This window comes from Amblyomma americanum, chromosome 3 (assembly GCF_052857255.1).
Source record: "Amblyomma americanum isolate KBUSLIRL-KWMA chromosome 3, ASM5285725v1, whole genome shotgun sequence".
Lineage (NCBI taxonomy): Eukaryota > Metazoa > Arthropoda > Arachnida > Ixodida > Ixodidae > Amblyomma > Amblyomma americanum.
Genome location: NC_135499.1, coordinates 71,329,483 through 71,352,490, shown reverse-complemented (window position 1 = coordinate 71,352,490; position 23,008 = coordinate 71,329,483). Strand labels below are relative to the sequence as shown.

At 46.8% G+C, this 23,008-nt stretch overlaps 1 protein-coding gene across 4 annotated transcripts in view; it reads left to right on the top strand.

Annotated features, from left to right (window-relative positions):
- The first annotated feature begins 1,054 nt into the window (after positions 1-1,054).
- LOC144124658 (uncharacterized) overlaps positions 1,055-23,008 on the top strand; it is a 36,852-nt gene continuing 14,898 nt past the window's right edge. The window contains exons 1-5 of one of the 4 annotated variants that reach the window (XM_077657469.1): positions 1,055-1,219; positions 3,508-3,634; positions 11,412-11,551; positions 14,004-14,112; positions 18,908-19,080. In XM_077657469.1, the coding sequence (XP_077513595.1) occupies positions 1,159-1,219; positions 3,508-3,634; positions 11,412-11,551; positions 14,004-14,112; positions 18,908-19,080 (610 nt within the window). In that variant the 5' untranslated portion in view covers positions 1,055-1,158. The remainder of the gene's footprint in view (positions 1,220-3,507; positions 3,635-11,411; positions 11,552-14,003; positions 14,113-18,907; positions 19,081-23,008) is intronic. The other 3 variants (XM_077657468.1, XM_077657470.1, XM_077657471.1) reach the window with 3 other exon arrangements.

Below are 23,008 nucleotides of genomic sequence, written 5' to 3'. Positions count from 1 at the left end.
CTCTGGACGCCTACCCGCACACCAGGCTTGTCCGACAAACTTCTCAGTCGCTTCATCGGCCCATACACGGTGCTCGCACAAACTTCACCAGTGAACTGTCGCATAGCCCCAGCGTCTCCTGTCAACGACCGTCGCTATCGTGGAAGTGAGATTGTGCACGTGTCTCGGCTCAAGCCATTCACCCGCCGTCATTATTCCCTTTAATTCCTGCGACCAGGATGGCCGCTTTTGTCGTTTGGGGGGAGTGTGAGCACTTTTCGTGAACTTCATCCACATCTGTGATTGTCCATCATCATCCTTCGCTTCACGTGAACATCATCCTCATTTGTCAACTCTCGTTCGTTGGTTTTGTTCTTCGACGCCATTGTTGGCAGTGCCAATAAAAGCTCGGACGCCCAGCTTACACTACTTATTTCTTAAAACCCGAGCACGTAGGACTGAGAAAAAACTTGTGCAATTTTTTTATTCTCTATGTATGCCTTTAACACTTTATGGGAGAATGACACCTGACTAATTAGAGCGGGCATATCGTCTATTTAAAAGGGTAATCATAATCAAATTGTTGTTACGCCTGTGAACCTGCCGCTCCTCCGAACTTTATTTCTTGAACTCGACAGTCTGTGCGGACAGGCAGTTGAATCTTATATACTCGTCTTCGACAGTCTTTTTTCAGGGACAGGCGACTTGCACATAGGTTCCATTCAATTCCAATTAGCTTCTCTACGCAGCATAGTGAGAACCTGCCGATGAAAGCACGCGCGCTTGAGAGCATACCAGTGAATAATTCGTGTTTGAACAGCTGTGCTGTAGCTTTAAGACCAAAGGTGCCGTGATTAGACATCGATAGATTATCTAGCTCGTCAAAAACAACACAGGAATGCACAAACATATTTGCCTTTATACAAAACGAGGTTTTCTCCCCTTCTTTGCCACTTCCTGTCAGGAAAGATAGTAAGGGAGCAACCGCCCTATCTGTGAGTACGGTGCGTTATCTGCTCAGCAGTTTTATCCACACCGTCGCTCCTCACGCTTTTTTTCTATCTCGCTGGCAGGCACGCGGCGCCGCTATCTGACGCCCCTTGCAAAAACGCTGCCATTTGATCGGTGACGGAGCGTCCAGACGTCGTGCGGTTGCTGTCGGCCGGCTAAGCGACGAAAATGGAAAAAGTGCACCGTCTGTGGCTTCCGGTGTTCCTGCTATTCGCCGCGCCGCTTGATGGTAAGACTCTCCTCACTGAGCGTGGTACTGCGGTGTATTTCTCCTGCATATCATTGGGCGTTTTGAAAAGCAGCAATGTGAATCGCCTTTGAGACACGTGTTCCGTGTGTGCGTCTTTCACGGGAGTACATAGATGGCGCCAAAGGTGCTTCCCTGAGTTTCCTCCTCATACCAAGTGTGAAAACGTTGCTTGTTAGGTTACTGACTGCGTGAAGTTAATGACAAGATATGGTGTGTTATCACTTGGTAGACTGTGCTTTATTTCGCCAAATTTCGTTTATATGGTAATAAGTAGGGAGAGCCAAAATTAGCACTGAGCACGAATACAAATAGATGTACAGTATAAACATATGTCGCCGACAACAATGAGTACCTGCAAAATAATGTAATTCAAGCACATAGCGCGCTGAGAAAAAAAATATGGAAACTATACGCACTGGGTATTGCGCACGCCAAATGGCACAAAAAATAAAATTACACTTCCGATGACCGCTTTTATTCACAGCATGGTTCTTTATTTATTTATAGCTTTGACGTCCCAAAACGACTCATGTCTTGAAGGACGCCTTAGTGGCGGGCTGCGGATAATTTTGACTACTTCGGTTTCGTTACGTACATCCCACAGTACACGGGCCTCAAGAATTTCGTCTCCACCGAAATGCGATCACCGCGGCAGGGATCGAAACCGAGACTTTCGGGTCAGCAGCCGAGCACCAAAACCACTGAGGCACCGCGGCAGATCACCGTGACTCTTCGAAAATAACTAACATGCTAGGTTAGCATAGTATTCGATATATGTGTCAAGCTCGGTGGTCATAGGAACGATGAGTAACTGTCGTAGGCTCTTCGTTAACTACAGTCTATAGCCCTTCCATTACTGCTTTAGACGGCACTCTCGCAATATAAGCTGTGACAGTGGATGAGACAACTGGACCGTTGCACTAAACCTATAGTTTTCACAAATGCAAGTCGCGATGTACCCACCGCGGTGGCTCTGTGGTTAAGGCGCTCGGCTATTGATCCGGAATTCCCTGTTTTGAACCTGACCGCGGCGGCTGCTTTTTTATTAAGGCAAAACGCTAAGGCGCCCGTCTGCTGTGCGACGTCAGTGCACGTTAAAGATCCCCAGGTGGTCGAAATTATTCCGGAGCCCTCCACTACGGCACCTCTTTCTTCCTTTCTTCTTTTTACCCCCTCCTTTATCCCTTCCCTTACGGCGCAGTTCAGGTGTCCGCCGATATATGAGACAGATACTGCGCCATTTCATTTCCCCAAAAACCAACTATTATTATTATTATTAAATCGCGATGTCCCCCTCACCTCACACCATATAAATGCTATGGTGCTGTGGTTGTGTCATTAACAGCAGCTGCAACAATGGCAGCGTAAATGATGTTCTTCACCGCATTTCAGTCACTTCCTCGCAAGAGTTTGGAAAAAGCGTGTATTTTATGGAAGTTTTTTTCTGATTGACTTAACAAGCATTGAATGGATACCTTATCAGTGCAATGCCATTAATGCTGCTTTTTTTTTGGGGTGCTCACACGTTGATGCGCTGCAGCAAAACGAACTACCTGTGGTAAAAACTGTGGAGTATAATGCACTGCTGTTTTTCTAGCCTCCAAGTTGTCACCGTTAACAAATACCGGTTTTCTGGTGTCGTTCTAGATAGCGTGAGGTAACGCGCTCACGATTAATGGAATTAAGCATTTCCCACGCCTAGTGTGCGAAGTAAAAGCACTGAGTGCAAATACACGCGACCTTCGACTAAGCCGCATCGTGTACTGCCAACTCAAAGGTGCTCCTTGAGTAGAATTTCCGTCACTCCCCGCTATCAACACTGTCATAAAATGCATAATAACAACCTCATATTTCTCATATTTTTTGTTTGTTCTGTTGCTCATAAAGAGCACAACCTGAAAACACCTTTAGTTTTGTCACCTCTGGTCTTGCGTCTTTTCTCGCTGGATTTTTTTTCACGTCAACATGTACCAACTCGCCCAACAATTCACGCTTCTGAATTAGTTTTAACGTTCGCGCATAATAGGCACGTTTAACGTTTGAGGCGTGCATATCAATCTACTGAAGAAAAATGCAAATAACTTCAAAAATAAAAGATATTCACTTCTTCAGTAGCGGCATCATTGAAAGGAACATCTCCGATTTAGAAACAGCGCTTTCGCTTTCTCAGTAAACCTGTATGTGTGAATGAAGCATGCAAACACTTAGGCTCGTAAGCTGGAGAAAGCGAGTTGAGGTTAACACATGAATTGATATGTTCCCCGCAGCGTTGACCACTGACCAACCATGCAACTTCACGCAAGTACGGGACTGCTACCGCGGAATACTCGGCAGCGTCGTCGCTGAGTTGAGCCAGCAAAAGCTTGACCCGAACTTGCACGAGAACATCTGCAAGTAGGTACCCACTGCACATCCAGATGATTCGTCATAATCATCAGCCTGAGTACGCCCACTGCAGGGTAAAGGCTCCTACCATATCTCTCCAATTAACCCTCTCTGCGCCGGCTGTTGGCATCATATCCCAGAGCTTCTTAATCACAACCGCCCACCTAACTTTCTGCCGCCCTCTGATAGGCTTGCCTTCTCTTGCAATCCAGTTCGTTACTCCTAAGGACGATAGCTTATCTAGCATTCTCATTACATGCCCTGCCGAAGCCATTGCTTGCTCTCGATTTCGACTAGGATGTCATTAAACTGAGGGGCCGACGCCATGACTAAGTGGATATGGTGCTCATCTGCTGACCTGAAAGACGCGGGCTCTGTACCGGCCGTGGCGGTCGAATTATGGTGAAGGCGAAATGCTAGAAGCCCATGTAGTGTGTGATGTCAGTGCGCATCAAAGAACCCCAGGTGGTCGAATATCTCGGAGCCCTCTACTACGTCGTGCCACATAGCCTGAGTCGCTGTGAAACGTTAAACGGCGTAAAATCCAAAAATCATTAACCCGGGTTTGTTCCCTGACCCACTCAGCCCTCTTCCTGTCTCATAACGTTACACTTATCAATTTCCTCACCATACATTGCAGCGTTGTCCTTAATTTAAATTGAACCCTTTTCGTTAACCTCCACGTTAACGCCAAACAAGTGAGTATCGCTAAGATACAGATTTTATATACTTTTCTCTCGGGGGATATTGATAAACTGCCATTCATGGTCCTGCAAAATGCCTGAAAAATGAGCTCCATCCCATTCGTGTTTTTCTAGATATTTTGCTCCTGAGATTTGAACTGGGGTCATCACCTGCCCCAAGTGGACGTATCCCGTTACAACTTGCAGCACCTCACTAACAATCGTAAACTTCAGTTTCCTTCCGGATCTGTTGAACATTACTTTGGTTTTCTGCATTTACACCAACCTCGGTGGCTCATTGGTTATAGACTCGGCTACTGAACCAAAAGACGCGGGCTCGATCCCGGCGACGGCGGTCGAATTTCTATGGAGGCGGCATTCTAGAGGCCGATGTACTGTGTGATGTCAGTGCACGTAATATAACCCCTGGTGGTGGAAAGCTCTTCACTACGGCGTCCCTCATGACTTGAGGCAATTTGGGACGTTAAGCCCTCCTAAACAATATGAATTTTCAGATACACAGCTCTGTTGTGCCTCTTTAACTCGTTTATTATGCTTTGCAGTGCATCTCCCGAGTGATTTAGCAAGGCAATGTGATCAGCGAATCATATATTACTAATGCATTCACCATTAACTCTTATCGCATACTCTTCTGAGCCTTGGCCTGTGAATACCAAGAGTAAGGAGCTGGTGAATAGCACTGGCGAGATCGTGTCTTCCTGCCTGACACCCTTCCTTATTGAACTTTTATTGCTGATTTTATGAAGGAATATCGTAGCTGTGCAACCGCTCCAGATATCTTCCAGTATTTTTGAATAAGGCTATTCTCCTATCTGATTCCGCAGTGCTTGCATGACAGCTAAGGTTTCCACGAAGTCAATGTTTTTTTTTCGTAATCTATGAAGGTTACATATAGGCGTCGGTTACATTCTGAAAATTTCTCTATCCCCTCAGTGATCATGTGAACATGGTCCATTGTTTGCCTCTTGATTTTTGTTTATGGCATTTAACGTCAAAAGGCGACTCAGGCTATGTGGGACACCACAGTGGATGGCCCCGGAAATTTCGAACACCTGGGGTACTTTAACATGCACTCACATCGCATAATACATGGGCCTCTAGAATTTCGCCGGCATTGAAATGCGGCAGGGCCCATACTGTCACTGGATCCGTGCGATTCGTGCAGTGGCAGGGATCGAACCCTCGTGTTCCGGGTCAGCAGCCTAGTGCCATAACCACTGAGCCACCGCGGCGGCTTATGGTCTGTTCTCAAGTATCTTTAGCGAAAGATTGCATGATCAATTGGTTTATTGAAATTTAGGGTTGTTCTGAATCTATTTGTGATTACCTTATTAAATAGGCTGTAAGCAATGGAGAGTAAGGTGATCAGTTTGTAAATTTTCATGTCCTTGACGTCTCCTTTTATATGGTTTAAGATACAGTATCAGCGTTCTTCCAGGCTTCTGGTACACTAGGGTCATAAAGCACTGCGTAAACACGGTGGCTTGGTTTTCGAGCACAATCTGATCTCCTTCCTTCTACAGATCTTCTGTTACCTGAACATCGCCAGCTGCTTTCCCCTTTTGTAATTGCTACTAAGGCTGTCGTCCTTCTTCGTTACATGCGGATTGTCCTATTGCTGAGTGATGCTGCCTATCTCATTTACACTACAATTACATTGGCAACTCTATAGATTTGTGTAAAGCTCTTCGGCTGCTTTAACTATCTTATTCATATTGATAACGAAATGTCCCTCTTTATCTCTTAACGCACGCCTTTGAATTTTGACTATTCCTAGTTTTCTCTTCACTTGTTTTTAGGCTAGCTCCATTATTGAGAACATGCTTGGCTTTAGCCACATTAAACTTCCATATGTCAGTTATCTTGAGATTACTGGTTAACTTTGACAGTTCTTCAAGTTATATTCTGTCAGTGGGGATTGATGCTTTCATGCTTTAGCGTTTATTAATCTCATCTTTCGTCTTATGAGACAGCTTGCAGACATCTTATGAAAACATCCTACCATCTAACTCTGCTGCGCACATAACACAATAACGAACATCATTATGCTGTTAATTGAAAGACGGCCTTGTAAAAATGCGCGCAAATGGCAGATTAGCTACGTTTTGAGACTTTAACTTCTTCTTAGAGGCAAAACAACCATATGATTTGTTCCAAGGGCGAATGCAGATGCCTTCCAGTAAGTTTCATTCGCAAGCGTTGCGTTTAACATATTAAAATTTTTCCAATATTTTGATTGTTGTCCGAGCAATCACTCGCCATTCCCTCCCGTACTGAGTGACGTGCAAGACCACTTGTTCAATTGCTGCGACCTTATCGAATCCAGTGGTTGTTCACAGGAACAAGAAGTGCTTGTCGGAGACGCCTCCATCGCCAGATGTCAGCCGAGGTTGGCAGGCAAACCGTGAAGTCAGAGTGCAGTTTAGAGGTGCCATCAACCGATACCAAAGCGGCCAGTACCAAATTTTTTGTAATTAGTTTCTGACACTGCGCACTGTTGTTCTGAGCTAATTTTCATGATCACTAGGCCCGTAGGCCTCTTTGAAGGCAAAAACAAGAAACCGACACCTTTATATATAAATTTGCGCCTGCACCCCTTTAGAAGACGCTGCCTTTTGTCGCGAAAGCTATCAGTGTCGCATCGTCGGGCCAGGCGCGTGTCCGCACAGCGGAGCTTTGTAAAGAATGCGAAGAGGTTGGAGAGTGTGAAGCACGCGGAAAGGTACAACTTGAAAATGAGAATATCAGGAGCAACGTACCAGGGAGGAGGGGAAGCTCTGAACCTAGGTCGCGAGAGGGAGCTAATAATTCGTTACGAGGTTAAAGACAAGACTCAGTAACTGTCTGTTTCTCGGTGGACAAATGAACCGCACCATGAGTGAAAGAGAGCAAATAGTCCCTTGTGGAGGTCTACGGTTAAAATATGTGGACATGATGACGAGCACATAGGATTTTCAACGTGCACTGACATCGCACAGTACGTGAACATCTCTTACGCATGGCTGCATCGAAACGCAAACTCCCCCCTAAACAAAGGAGGAAGTGTAAAAAGCATGAGAAAGATATGGCATAGTGAAGTGCTTATACAAAATCTCGACCACCTAAGCATCTTTAAGTTCCACTGATGTCGCACAACACATTGTAATATTTGGCGGGTCGGCATCATCAAGCCGTGGCCGACGAAGTGGGGATTTGGTCCCGCGAACTCTGAATTAGTAGCGATTGCCGCAGCCATTAAACGACTGCGGCGTGCGAGGGAATTGGCAGCTGGAGCAGGGTGCCGCGTGGCAAAACAGGAGAGATAGCGCCGTGTAGAGATGAAGGGCACAGCAGCGGGCGATCAGCAAATAAAATACGCCTATAAGCGCTGCGTCGTCCCAGCGTGAAAATGCTCAACGCCACACAGAATTAAGGCGTCATGCCGAAGGTCGAGTCCAGTGTTCCGACATGACTAGATGCCGGAGTAACTTCAGTCCGCCAGCCTATGCAACCAGAGCAGAAGTGGAATATGATGCAAATGAAGAATTAGTTTGGCTTGTGTACCGCAGTACTTCTTGAAAATAACTGAAAACGTTTAGGCCATGCTGCATAATGCATGACGTTGATAGATGGCAGTTAAGCTATGCTTCGCCAGATGTGATGTGCTTCGCTTTCTTGACATTGCATGCATGCACAATAATGAGCATGCTTGTCTAGAGCGGAATGCAGCGAAGCAGAGGAAGAGAAAATTAAATCGGGTACTAGCATTCACAGACAATGTTTGGGCTCAAGCGACGGCGCATGCAAGCAAACAAATATACAAAGGAAACATACAGGCAAGAAAGCCGCTGTGGCCTTAACACAAACGTTGCGGTATGATTTAACTCTTCTTTTTCTTGAGTAAACCACTAACAAGCAGCCTGAATTAGAAATTGTTCTTCTCTCTCACCACATACGTATGCTTGTTCAAATGCGGCCAACTTGAAACTAAAACTAAACCCCGAGCAAGAATTTTTTTTGTACACGCCGCTTGCTGTCAAATGCTCTACAGGTCAGTTTCGTCAAGTGTTATCTTAAATAACTGCAAGAATAGCAGACTGTGTTCCCTGCCTGGTGCTTCGCAGATGGCCGACTTCGATTTTTTTTTGCAGGGCTTACCTGCGCGGTGCGAACGCACTCATTCCCAACTTCTTTCATTCCTGTCGCTTCTGCAGTTTCCTTTGGCCACCGATATCGACGTTTTGCTGAAGTGACACTTTTGCAGAATGGGCATTGCATTTGCATTGCTTTCAAGTAACTGTTGATGGCAGCCTGTTGGTATTGCCATTTTAGTTGTTGCATACTGTGGGGTTCGGTGGTTGAAACACTGGGCGAGTTTGGCGGTGACGACGGAGATAATTTGATTTGTTCATAATCACACATCTAGTCAACCCATGCCGTTCTCTGATACCGGGAGCTAGGTGTGACGCCGATACAGTCATGAGGTTAGCATTTGCTTTATCTGCATCGGCTTCAGACCGTCTTTGTTTTCTATCTAGTGTCAAAACAAGTGATAGCATACTTGGCATATGCGTTGTCTAGGTGATCTTTGTGGCTTTGTGTAAGGCAGGGATGTTGTGTAGATATCTGTGGCGGCTTTTCAAAGCGAGGCTTACACCCGACGCCGGCAACGCATTGATCCGCTTCAGAGAAAAAGGATGCAAAAAGATAAGGCAGTGCCAATCGCTGTTCCCGGAAGACCCGCTGGAGTTGGGCAAACCACTGACCGGCAATCATGAAGCGGACTAACAAAGCTCCATCCACTCTTGTAACTTTCTCACTGCGATTAACTCTCTTTTTCTTCTACATTGTGATACCTCCTATGAAAGCCCAGGTAAACGTTGTCGACCGACTGACGACGACATTGTTTTTCCCTTTCCACTTATGATGATCAGACGAGCTTTAGATGATAAAATTTTGAGGCATCACTGTTGCGAAAACGGGTGCACACGGACACCAATTTTCAATATGGCCACTTCAATTTCCAGCTTGAAGGCCGCAGCTGAGCACAAAGAAAGCTTTTCGCTTCTACAATCCGCACCACCACCACGTCATAGGCCGCAGAATATGCCCATCAGTTGCGATTGCCGCTTTCGAGTAGTGTCAACGACATACATGCGCCGTTCCTATAGATGTTGCTGAACTAAAATTATTGCGATGCAAAAAAAATAATCATGTATTCCCTCTGGATGCTGTGTCAATCTGTGCAAAGATTTATTTTGTTGAAAATCCTAGTACGATTTTTGCTTTCAATTTTTCCGATGATAATAAAAGCCGATGAAATATCAAAATGATTTTTCAGGGTTGCAGCCCGCGAATGTACTTAAGTACTATATATTAACGAGATTTCATGTGGCGCTTGCAATAAATAGTACTGCCTACGCGAGACCGCCTGGAAAGATTGGGTGTCATACGGGCAGTGCAGTGCCCTTGCTGCCCTTTTCAAGAGTACAGGAATGCGTTGCGGCCCGAGTTTTTTGGAGGGCAGTACATACCGGACTTCCAGGACTGGGAGTGGGATGATTTGTTGTGAAGAGTTGTCTTCCTCGCGGTCACTTTGCGCGTCCGGTGATAGTTGGTGGTACTTTTGGGCTCTGGCGCAATAGCTGTGAGGTTGCAGGTTGTTGCGTCAGAGCGCCATTGCCGTGCTCTTTATCCTGTGACGGGGCGCCTTCGTAGGGAGCTCTTAAGCTTCCTTTAAGAACTTTTTTTTTCCTTGGGGAGGAAGAGTTTCTTCGTCTGTGGTCCGGCCCTTTGGTATCCGTTTCGGACGGGCACAGAAAGGTAGATTCTCGGCCGGACTGGATCGTATAGCCAAGTCGTAATAGTACTGCATTACCGCTTATTACGATGGCACAGTGTACGTCAACAACACAACCATGCATAAATAGGTTTATGGTTTATGGTGGTTTAATGTCCCACAACGACACAGGCTATGAGGGACGCCATAGTTAAGGGTTCTGGAAATTTCAACGATCTAGGGTTCTTTAAACTGCACTGACATCGCACAGTACACGGGCGTCTAGCATTTCGCCTCCATCGAAATTCGACCACCGCGGTCGGGATCGAACCCGCGTCTTTCGGGTTAGCAGCCGAGCGCCATAACCACTAAGCCACCGCGGCGGCCCATGCACGAATATTACCTGTATGTATAGATATCAACATCAACGCATTGCATGTTCTTTTGCTCTCAATCACTCTGTATGTATTCATTCCTGCTATGTATTCACTGTATATACGTTTAGGCTTATGATAGTTCTCTTCATTGTTCTTATTGTATAAAATTTTCGTAACTAGCGGCTAGCATGTAAATAGCGACCCATCTTGTGTTGTACATTTGGGATATTCTTGTGTTCTCAGGTATGATGTAGAAACTATTAAATGTGTCCCGCTGCTGCTCGTTCCCGTTGTGAATGTCAAATAAACTATTTCTAACCACAATAAGATGCGCTGCTTTCTCAAGGTGCAAAATAGGCTCATTATGGGCTGCCAAGATAGCCCATATCGTCCCCGTGCCTAAAATTAAAATTCAGGTGGCCTGGTTACGTCACACTAAGATTGACAAAATTAGTTGATCATAATATGGTTTCAGGGTACAATAGGGGCACATGGGTTTTATTTACTGCTAAAGCATCCACATCGGCCCCTTGTAGGTACCATGTGGGCAGGACCCTACTGGGCTCGCCCCTTTAGAACCCGCAGCGTTCCCATGCCGATTTTGGAGCGGCTAAATCAGATGAAAACCTAACGTTCGTCCTCAGCGGCCACCCGGACGTCACCAAAATAGGACCGATGGGGGAGCCGGGTGGGCTACTCAAATCACGCACTGCCGGCCGAATGTGGGCAGTGCCAGACGGGATACCCGCATCGGTCTCAAATTGGGCCTTTTGGTTCATTTCCGGATAGCTCACTTGGGCCGACTAGGGCCTGCGCTGTAAACCCCACATTGGGTCCACCGGGGCTCACATGGGTTACCCCCATCGGACCTGCAGGCTTACCACACACAACCGAGCGAGCTTCTGAGCGACCTTCTCGTAGGAACGCTATTTTTACCTGTAACGCAGGAAGTACAGTACAACGTCGGAGTGCCAAGCGGATATGGCGCCCTGCCTTCCATCCTTTCCCGAACTGAAAGACATGGAGAGGCTGTACAGCAGTATTCGTCAAGAAGCCTGCGGAGATGTCACCTTCAGTCTCCTAAGATGTAAGCAAGCCGCAATCTTTCGTATGAGGAAAATCAGTTCTAAATATTGTGACGTCAGGCGTTAACTTGTTGGATGCGCTGGGAAGCACAGATGGGTGTAGTTAGGCACCAACAATTGATTTGAAATGTAAGAAAATAATCAAAATATTTTCATACACTATAGTGCCGCTAGAGACGAATAAGGAGAGTTCACTAGGGAAGAGCCTGCGGGTTGTGGTAAATGCCCTTTCACTGTCACTGCTCTCGAGATCAATTTTTGTCTCTGTGCATGCTAACCGTCGACTGCTGCAATACAGGTTCACCGGGGAAAATTCCGGGCAGCGGTAATGAGCAAGCGGCACTCGACAACATCAGAAGCGCAGTCGAGCGGGAATTCAACCACACAAGTCCTCAGTGGTTGAACACTGAACTTTATTTCCAACGCTGGCGCACGTGAATGAAGCTGAGCTGTGCAGAGAAGACACTGGACTTCAAAGAGTGCGTTGCAAGAGCTATTTTTGAGTTTCATCACAGCAACATAGCAATGCTGATTATAAGTATAGAGTTAACAGTATGAAATACGAAAGAAGCATGCATCCGGCTGCGACAGAAGAACATTCGGCAGCTCTGCTCCGTATTTTTTACCACAATAGCGATAAGGTCCACTCAGATGCCGATGCCATGCTTGAAGGATCGGAAAATAATTGCGAGTGAGCCGCAGCCGCTTATTCATATTTGCTAATGACGCTGCCCTCCTTCCCTCTTAACGCATACAACTGGCTTTACCTATGCGTGGTTTCCTCTTCGCCGCTTTTAGGCTACCTTCGTTCTTTAGAGCATGCTCGATTCTCTCCATATTAAACTTCCTTACATCGGCTACCGTTCCGCTTATTTATTAACTTCGATAACTTTGCTGGTTCTATTTTGTCTATAGGGCTTTTAGCCCTTATGCTTTGGCGTTTCTAAATCAGATCATTCGTCTCCTGAGATAGCTTGCCGGTATCCTGTCGAACTGTCCTACTACCTGCTTCTAAGGCACGCTCTGGGTCTATAGCAGTGAGATTATCATTCACTTTCTCAATGTCAAGATCTTATTCCTCAGTTAAGGCCGAATATCTGTTCTGCAGCGAAGTCGTGAATTCTATACTTTACCTCTTAATGATAACTCATTATTTGGCTTCGGCTTCACTAGTTTCTTCCGTTCTCTCTTCAAATCTAGAGTAATTCGAGACATTACTATTCTGTAGTCGCTACACCTCACCTTTCCGACGACCTCCACATGTTGCACATGCCAGGGTGAGAGCATAGCACTAAGTCTATCCCATTTTTTGTCTCACCCTTGGGGCTGTTCTAGGTCCACCTCCTGTTCTCGTACTGCGGAAGAAGGTACTCATTATCCGTAAATTATTTCTATCTGCGAACTCTACTAATAACTCTCCCCTGCTATTCCTAGAGCTTCTCCCATAGTCGTCTACCGCCTCCCAGCCTGCTTCTTCCCCACCTTCGCATTGAAGTCGCCTATCAGGGCAGTGTACTGTGATCTTACTTTGTTTATTGCCGGCTCCACGTCTTCATAGAAGCTTTCAATGATCTCGTCATCATGGCTGGCTGCAGGTGCTTATGCATGCACCACATTCAGCTTGTACCTCTTAGTGACCTTAATTGCGATAGCTGCCACCCTCTCGTTAAACGTATAGAGCTCCTACGTCCTGGTTGATGAGGAATCCCACACCTACTTCTTGTCTATCCGCTAATCAGCGATAGCACAGTAGTGCCCGCCCTTTAGTACTGTATACGCCTCCTCACCTGTCCTCCTAACTTCAGTAAGCGCTATGACATCCCATTTAATCCCCGTTAGTTCGTCGTGCAGCACAGCCAGGCTAGCCTCACTGGATAAGGTTCTAGCGTTAAACTTTGTCATGTTCAGATTCCAATGGCGGCCTGTCCGGGGTCAGAGATTCTTAGCAACCTCCGCTGCGTCAAAAGTGTGACCGCCGCCTTGCTCAGTTGCTTCGCAGCCGCTGTGAAGTGAGGGCCGAGGGTTAGTTGGTTTGCTCATAGAGGGTTGTGGTCAAATAACACAGCAGGGTGGCGAAATCCTGTTCTGGTCAGGGAGTGCTTTGTCGGTTCTGGTCACCGAGATCAGGCCGCACCCCAGGCCTGGATATGCAATTCCAACGACACGCGGATTTCTTTGCTTTCCACAAACGGTGGAGAGATGCGCTGCCAGGGGGTTCGAACTCTGGTCTTCCTGCACACGAGGCGGATGCTCTACCCCTACGCCATCACTGGTCACACATCAGACTGGGGATAAAAACGCATAACTTGCGCCCAATGCGGAGAACCGCTCTTACGCTCTTTGTCTCTTTCCTGTCGGTCCTTTTCTATAAAGCTTTGAGAGGAACTCGCCATAGAAAGCATTGGCACGCTTTTCTCTTTTTTATTTGCTTATGGCTCCTGCATTCTTCAAAAGCACTGGCGCGAACGGCGGAGTGCAATCCACTGCCTCTCATCGTGAGCTGTGTACAAAGAAGGCTGCTGCAGTTCGGCAACTCCACTGACGATGCAAAGACAAGCTGCAGGTGAGTAGACAGCGTCGAACTGTGCACACGCTCCCAAGATCACCTTCTCTTATCAGATACGAAGTTAACCTGCAGTGATTTGTTCTTGTGTAACAAAACTCAGCCGTTGCCGTTAAATATAAACTATTGACAGTAATGACGACCCCAACAGCTAGAGATAAGGTTCTTTTTTGCAGCCACGCACTACATTTTTGTAGCGAAATGTATTCGGTGCCAAGAAGCGCTAACAACGGCCGGAAGCTCGCTTTGGGGCGGGAACAATACTAATTAGCCCGAACAAATCGCTATTTGGTTTTGGCTTGCGAAAGGCACACCGTGACCCATCTGAAACGTGGGCCGACTCTGAAAAGCTACTAATTCGCCATTGCTCCGAATTTTTGGACATCACCCTCGACCCCAAAACAATAGACCGCACTCACCGTCTTGGGCGCCACGAACCTGATCGCTGCCGTCCGTTAATTGCCAAATTCGCACTTTTCAAAACGAAGGACGAAATTCTAGCTAATGGCCGCAAATTCAAGAACACTGACTACTCCGTCGGTGAAGATTTTTCACGCCGCGTTCGCAATGTGCGCAAACATCTAGTTACATTTGCCAAAAGCAAGACTAACCGTTTTTCTTTGCGATACAAAACCCTGTTCATCGGTTCCCGACGATATATCTTCGACGAACCATCGCAATCTGTAAAAGAGATACCATAGCGGTTGCTGCGCCGCCAGCCCCCAGCCGCTCATGTACCTACCACCCCCCAGCCTAATCTTTCCTTTTCGGCGATTTTCACAAACATACGTAGTTTTCTTCCGAAACGTGAAATCATCTCCAATCTTGTGTGTTCATCTGCTAGTAACTTGCTGATACTTACCGAAACATGGCTCACTAATGGCATCACCGATACTGAAGTTCTTGCTGACTTACCGAATTTTAACCTTCTTCGCAAAGATCGCACATCCGCTCGAGGTGGAGGCGTTTTCATCGCAGTTAGCAATCAGTTCTCGTGTACAGTTATTAATATTCCATCAGACCTTGAGATAGTATGGCTACTTTGTCGCGCTGCGCCCCAAACCGTACTGCTGGGCGTTTGTTATAGAGCGCCAAATACCAACTCCGATTTCTCTCGAATTCTTAACGACGTGATCAGCCAATTAACGAGGAAATACCCAAAAGCGCATATCATTCTTTTTGGAGACTTCAATTTTCCAGAAATCAACTGGCAGACACAGACAGCTGTCGGCAATAGGGAAGCGAATGATTTTATCGAGGTCTGCCTAAACTTCAACTTAACTCAAGTGGTATCTGAACCGACCCGCGGTGCAAACATCCTAGATCTAATCCTGACTACCCACCCGGAAGCCCTCTCATCTATCACTTATCTACGCGAAATCAGCGACCATAAAGTAATCCACGCCACATTTGAGTTCCACCCATCACGACGCCAGAATCAAAACAAAACTATTCGCCTCTACGACAAAGGAAACTATGAAGCCTTTATTCTTGAATTAAACCAATATCTCACAACATTTGAAGCATCTTTTCACGATAATTCAGTAAATGACAATTGGTCCCGTTTTAAGAAAAAGGTTAGCGAACTAACCGATAGATACATCCCCAAAATAAGCTTCCACTCGGACCGCCAGAAACCATGGTATACCAAAACGATAAAAAGACTCGACAATAAAAAGAAGCGCCTTTTCCGTGCGGCAAAATTAAAGCAATACGACGAGAGCGCATGGGAAAAATACTATACAGCCGAACGCACCTACCTATCAGAAATTCGCTACGCAAAATACTCTTTCCTTCACAACGACCTCCCCAAATTGTTGACTTCCAATCCCAGAAAGTTTTGGCAGGTCATAAGTGAGCACCCGGCACATACCATCACTCTAACTAAAGAGTCTGGAGAGGAAGCTGATGACATTGAGTGCGCTGACATTTTTAATAACGCCTTTTCATCTGTGTTCACTAATGAAATTCACCCACCAACTGCAACTTTCGCCGTCAATATAGAGTCCAGCATGCCTGCTATCGCGTTTTCTGAAGCCGGCATTACCTCGCTCATCGAACACCTTAAAACTTCATCATCGGCCGGCATCGACGAAATTAACTCCAAAATACTGCGCAACACTAATAATATTTCTGCAATGTACTTATTGTTATTGTTTTCACAGTCGCTTTCTACAGGTTCCATTCCGGATGACTGGAAAGTGGGAAAGGTCATTCCTGTCTTTAAGTCCGGTAACAAAGATTCTCCTTTAAATTACCGTCCGATATCATTAACCAGCATACCTTGCAAAATCATGGAACACGTCATCTATTCTCAAATCATGGACTTTCTTGACGCTATCAACTTCTTTCATCCCTCACAACACGGGTTTCGCAAGGGTTTGTCATGTGAAACTCAACTGGCCGTCTTTCTTCATGACGTTCACTCTAACCTCGACCTAAATTTACAAACTGACGCTATTTTTCTAGACTTTGCTAAAGCATTTGATAAAGTTTCCCACAGGCGTTTACTGCTAAAACTAACCATGCTAAAACTGCATCCTAACGTCTTATTGTGGATCGAAGAATTCCTTTCTAAGCGCTCCCAGTTTGTTCTCGTTAACAGCCAGAGTTCCAACCCTCTTCCAGTAACATCAGGCGTACCCCAAGGTTCTGTACTTGCTCCCCTCCTATTCTTGATCTACATAAACGACTTACCCTCAAACCTGGTTTGCAATGTTCGTCTGTTTGCAGACGACTGCGTTATTTACCGCACGATTTCCAACACCTTTGACCAATCACAGCTGCAAAACGACATTGACACAGTGCATGCCTGGTGCGATGACTGGCTAATGTCGCTTAATCCTAATAAATGTAAACTCGTATCTTTTCACCGCCGGCGTAACCCCTATATTTTCTCTTACTCCGTTGCTAACGTTCCACTAGAATCTGTATACTCATACAAGTACCTAGGTGTCACCTTGTGCCAGGATCTCTCCTGGCGCTCTCATGTAACGAACATCGTCGCATCAGCTAACCGGTCATTGGGTTTTTTGAAACGTCACCTACGGCACGCCCCTCAAAGTATTAAACTTCTCGCCTACCAATCACTCATTCGACCAAAACTAGAATACGCATCTGCTATCTGGAGCCCGCAACAAGCATATCTCATCAGTTCACTAGAATCTGTCCAAAATCGCGCCACGAGGTTCATTCATTCTGCCTATTCATACGACATCAGTGTATCGTCACTTAAACCACAATCAGGTTTATCAACTCTTGCCCATCGTCGTCGCATTGCTTCTCTTAGTCTGTTTCATAAGTTTTTTTACAGTTCCCTCGGACAACCACCCTACATCACACCGCCCGCTCGCATATCTCATCGAACCGGCCATCCACTGCAAGTGTCATGCCAACGCTCCCGCACCGTCACTTTTTCCGCATCCTTTTTTCTTCGCACTGCTAAAGACTGGAATGGCCTTCCCCACGACGTTGATGCCATCACCTGCCAATCAAGTTTTGTGAACAATTTAAATATGCATTTCATAAATATCATGTAAGCAACCATATTCAACCCATATTTGTACTCCCACCCCTTATGTAACACCCCCAAAGTGGGGTCTTTAAGGTAATAAAGTGAAGTGAAGTAAGGAAATAAGCATGCAGAAACTACATGCAGGGCTCGCAATGAGCCTTCGTTTCAGCCAGCACTTGTTAATGTCGCCCCCAGGTTCACCGCTACAACGTCTTGAAGTTTCCCGATTGATATACCGCCTCTCGCTGGTGATGAAAATTCTCTTCAGGCGTAACGTTGGCCAAAATCTAGCTTCCGCGCTTCACGGAACTTAATACAGCTTTGCCGCTAAGTAAATATGGATGCAAAAAGAACTCTTCTCAGATATTGGTGGGTAAAACACCGGGTCTCGGGCTTACACAGCGTTCAACACCCTTCTCACACTGGGTATCCAAATCCGAGAAAGAAGGTAGCATATGAGACAGATTTAGGGGACTGCTGGTGGTAATCTTGCGTACGGGCTTTGCAATGGTTGAGTGATCTAATATTAACCAATTAGCCCTGGAACCTACTGTCGCGAGCAAAGAGAGAGCCCCAGCCCGTGCCCTCAGGCTCACATGATCACCTTTGTGTTCGTGGAATGATTATATCTCGAGCACCCTTCTTGAATCTTCGCAACCTGCACGCAAAACAGCGGTCACAACCTTTTCAGTACCCTGTACGAATCAACATGCAGACAAATCACAACAACAATCCTCTTGGCAAGTGCGCGGACAGTTTGCTACGCTGTTTAAGGCAAACTATCTTGTAGATTTTAAACTTAATCCAGATATCTTTAATATCGCCAGAATAACAAAAACAACGGCTACTCTGCCTATTCGCTGTCGACTGTAGGAAGAAAGGGTTATTTAAAATGTGGTCTTCATGCCGACGTGATATCTGTACGCTAAAATATTAAGAAACTGCTCCGTAGTGCGATGCGTTGGGATGCCGTATAAGCTGTCTTTGAAACTAAGTTTATAAGCAGACAAGAATTTTTCCACTGCGGAATGTGCATCTTGAGAGCAGATGCCCTACAATAACTGAAACGGTTGGATGGCGCTTCAATTCAATCTCTCTGCGTCTGTTCAAGCGTGGTGGGAATCCTTTATTCACCTATGAAGTGTGCTACGGGCCTTTGTTTTTAGCGTTCCTGACAGCACGCTTCTATAAGTTTATCTCATTCCCAGTAAAATATATTTGCTGACTGGCTGTTTCTTTTTAACTATGCTCGAGAAAGCTTGAGTTTTTGCTCAATCGCAGCGATCTGGGAGCTGGTCTCGTCGGTTGCCTCATTGCTCCAGATGTAAAGTGCCCCAAAAACGGGAAAAGGGCCACCTACGCAAGGAAGACTTTGGCCACCTTGATGGAGATCCGCGGCGGCGATGCCTGCGATGGAAGCCCATCCTTGCAATACGGCGGCCAGCCACAAGGCGGTAAGTGCGGCAATGTGAACAACGTATGGACAGTGTTTACGTATCACAGCAGTTTTGAATGGATAATGAATAAAGTCATTTATTGGAGGTTGCGAATTTGGCGCCTCCTGAACGGTCTCCCTAGATACTGGACCGATCGGTGCTGTTCAAAAACTCAAAAACACTGCCCTGTGCGACAGCGATTTCTGACCGGTACCAGTTGTCTCATCAAGCCGCTCCGCACGGGACGCAGGTTTGAGTTGACGAATGCAAAAAATTGGAGGCGACACTTACGCTCCGAGTTAAGGGTATGACGCGATTGCTTAATGAGTTAATGCCCAACGCAGATTCCTGGGGGTCCTCTTACCAATCCTGCTTAAGTGGTGCAACTTTTCAGCGATGCACCACTGCCCTGATGCCACCAGTGGTGCTTGTCCAACCCATGTTGCTCTTCTTCAGTAACCTTTCGCGGCCAGTCATTAATTTACCTGCCACGTCGCGCAGTTTTGTCACCGTCCGGTCACTTCCTCTTCACTAGCTTCTTCCGTTCCCTCTTCAAGTCCAATCAAATTCTAGACGTTACCATCCTGTGGGCGCTACAGCGCACCTTTCTGAGGACGTCCACATCCTGAACGATGCCAGGTTGAGTGCATAGTATAAAGTCGATTTCATTTTTAGTCTCACTATTGGAGCTCTTCCAGGTCCACTTCCTGTCCTCTCGTTTGCGGAGGAAGGTTGTAATGATCCGTAGATTATTTCTCTCTGCGAGCTCTACTAATCACTCTCCCCTGCTTTTCCTAGAACCTATCCCATAGTAACCTATCGCCAAATCACCAGTCTGCTTCTCACCCACCTTTGCATTGAAGTCGCCTTTAAGTACAGTGAACGGTGATTTTGCTTTGTTCATTGCCGATTCCACGTCCTCATGGAAACTTTCAGCGGTGGGGTCATCATGGCTGGATGTAGGCGCGCAAGCCTGCACCACGTTCAGCTTGTGCCTCCTATAAGCCTTACTGCGATAGCTGCCACCCTCTTGTTAATAATATAGCGCTGCTCTACGTTGTCACTTATATTCTGATTAATAAGGAATCCGACACGTAGTTCTCCTCTGTCAGCTAATGCGCGATAGCACAGTATGTGCCCGTCCTGTAGTACTGAGTACGCCTCACCTGCCCTAACTTACCTGAGCCCTATGATATCCCATTTAATTCCCGCTGCTTCCTCGAACAACAATGCTAGGCTAGCCTCACTAGTTAAGGTTCTAGCGTTGAACGTTGCCAAGTTCAGATTCCAATGGCGGTCTGTCCGTAGCCAGAGATCCTTAGCACCCTCCGCTGCGTCACAAGTCTGACCGCCGCCTTGGTGATTTCCTCCGCACCCGCCGGGGACGTAGGGCCGAGGGTTAACTGGTCTGATCATAGAAGGCCGTGGCCAAATGCTACACCAGGGTGGCCAAATCTTATTCTAGTGAGGGAGTGCGTTGTCGGTTCTTTTCGAAGATCTCAGGCTGCACCCCGGGCCTGGCTGTGCAATTCCATCGACACGCGAAGCTTTTTTTTAACACGCGGTGGAGAATAAAGCGGCACCGGGATTCGAACCCCAGTCCTCTTGCACGCGAGACAGATGCTCTACATCTACGACATAGCTGCATGCTCTGTACTCCTCTGTACTCGGGGCAAATCTTTCTGGCGATACAGTTGAAACTATGCAGTCGAAGCACACCGTCTCTTCCGTCTCTGCGGAATATAGTATTCGACTTGAGTTGTTAGTTTTCTACTAAAATATCGCACAAGATCAGAGTTTATTTTTTAATTAGGGCTTAATTCCAACACCACCGCCAACTTTCAATGTAGAAATTTAGGGAAACAGTTGTTTTTTTTTATTATTGAAAAGGAAAATTGGTTTTTGAGAAAGGAAATGACGCAGCATCTTTCTCACATATCGGCGGACACCAGAGCCGCACCGTAAGGGAAGGGACGAAGGAGGGACTAAGAAAGGAAGAAAAAGGTGCCGTTGTGGAGGGCTCCGGATTAATTTCGACCACCCGGGGATATTTAACGTGCACTGACATCGCACAGCACACTGGGGCCTTAGCGTTTCGCCTGCATCGAAACGCGGTCGCCGCAGTCGGGTTCGAACGCGGGTACTCCGGATCAGTAGCCGAGCGACCTAACCACTAAGCCACAGCGGCAGTTTTTTTTATTAAAATCAGTTTTTCTTGACATATCTAGTTGCAAGAGGCCTCCATAGATGGCGCCAGTTCACTCAGCGACGGTGTGAAGGTACTACGGAGACAGCAATGCTCCAGGCAGTCAGGCGCATTGTCATGGGGCCTAAAAATTTGGCCGAGCGACACAGTTCCGGAAGATGAAACACTGTACTGTTCCCTTTATTGTGAGGAAAGCGTGTCGCCGAATAACGTAGGATACAGAAAAGTTATATTCTCTTCAGCGCAAGGCTCAACGCGCTACGCGGCCAGACGGATCCCGTAGTCCTATGAGCCAGCACCAATGATGTTCAGTCACAAAGTTGATGTGACCTCTGAAAGATATGGTTGGAACTTGTGCACGGCGAAAACAGCGTTTAGGAATTCGAACTTAGTTCCAGTATAATTCCTATAAGGTTTAATTAATGTGTGGCTCGCATATGCCGTAACATGCGCAACACCATGTAGTTGGCTGAACCGGACCCGGACAGCAACTCCACTGGCATCGATATGTATCCCACAGCAAGCGTTTGGGTCAAGATGGTAGAAAGACGCCAGAAGTTAGCGAAAATTGTGAATGAATGAAGTAGCAGTAGCATTCGGACATGCAAAGAAGAAGTCAATATGCAGATGAAAATTTAGGAGGTGAGAACGGTGCGAAAAATTAGGAAAGAGGCGGTAGAAATATCAGGACACTCAAAGAAAACACCGGTTGTCTTAATCATTCGTGGCTGGCGAAAAATGTAGAGGACACTTCGCCTCCGCTTTAACGATAGGACGCGATAGCATGGGTTACAGCCATATATGCCCGTATGCAACCCATAATGCACATATGCAGAGGTTAAGCGATGCGCCATTGCACCGAGGTGGCAGTTGCTGCAACTGGTGGGACTTCTGCGAGCCAGGTTGCTCTTTCCGAGCAACCTCTCGTGACCAATCACCAATTTAACTGCCATGAATTGGAGTTTGCTCGCAATACGTTGGGCAGGTTGTGATGGCGCCACAAGGTCTTGTGGCCTGGTAGCCCACCTGCGTCCTAGGTTGCTCTGTGGGCGACACCTGCGAGAGTCATGCTCGTGATTCTTCGCTCACAACGCCGACAATGCCGACGCCGGATTTTCTGGCTAACGGAGAATTGAACGTTATCCGGTTAAAAGTCGCCAGATACACTTAAGACTCCTTACGTGTGAGAAGGCGTAAGCCCGCCTGCTCATTTTGTACGCGCGCTGCGCCGTGACGTAACCCGATGCCACGCTGGTGGCGATTCTACCTCTGCGTGGCTCTACGCATCCGCCGCCGCTACGCTGCCGCTCCCCTTTTGATCTGCGTGCTGACTTCATGAAGGCAGCCACCACCCTACCTTAGCCCGCGTTCCCCCTTGAGGGCATGAAGCGATAGCTATTGGGCCAGTGCCCATATATTTAGAATCGGTCTTTAAATACTAAACATTTAAAAATCCCTGGCAGTCCTACGACTGGTGGCGCAGTGGTCCAGCGGTTAAACGGTGCGCCATCAGCTGGGATGGCGTGTGTTGCCACCCGTGGAATTTGTGAGATCCAGGTTCGTTTTCGCAAACAACGTCGAGCTGCAGATCATTATTTAACCGCCACCTGCACGGTTGCATGGGGAAGCGATCTGTTATGGGTGCACACACCCACGCACACGCGCACACATACGCACACACATACGCACGCACGCAAACACATACACGCGCGCGCGCGCACGGATTTTCGCTTAATGGGG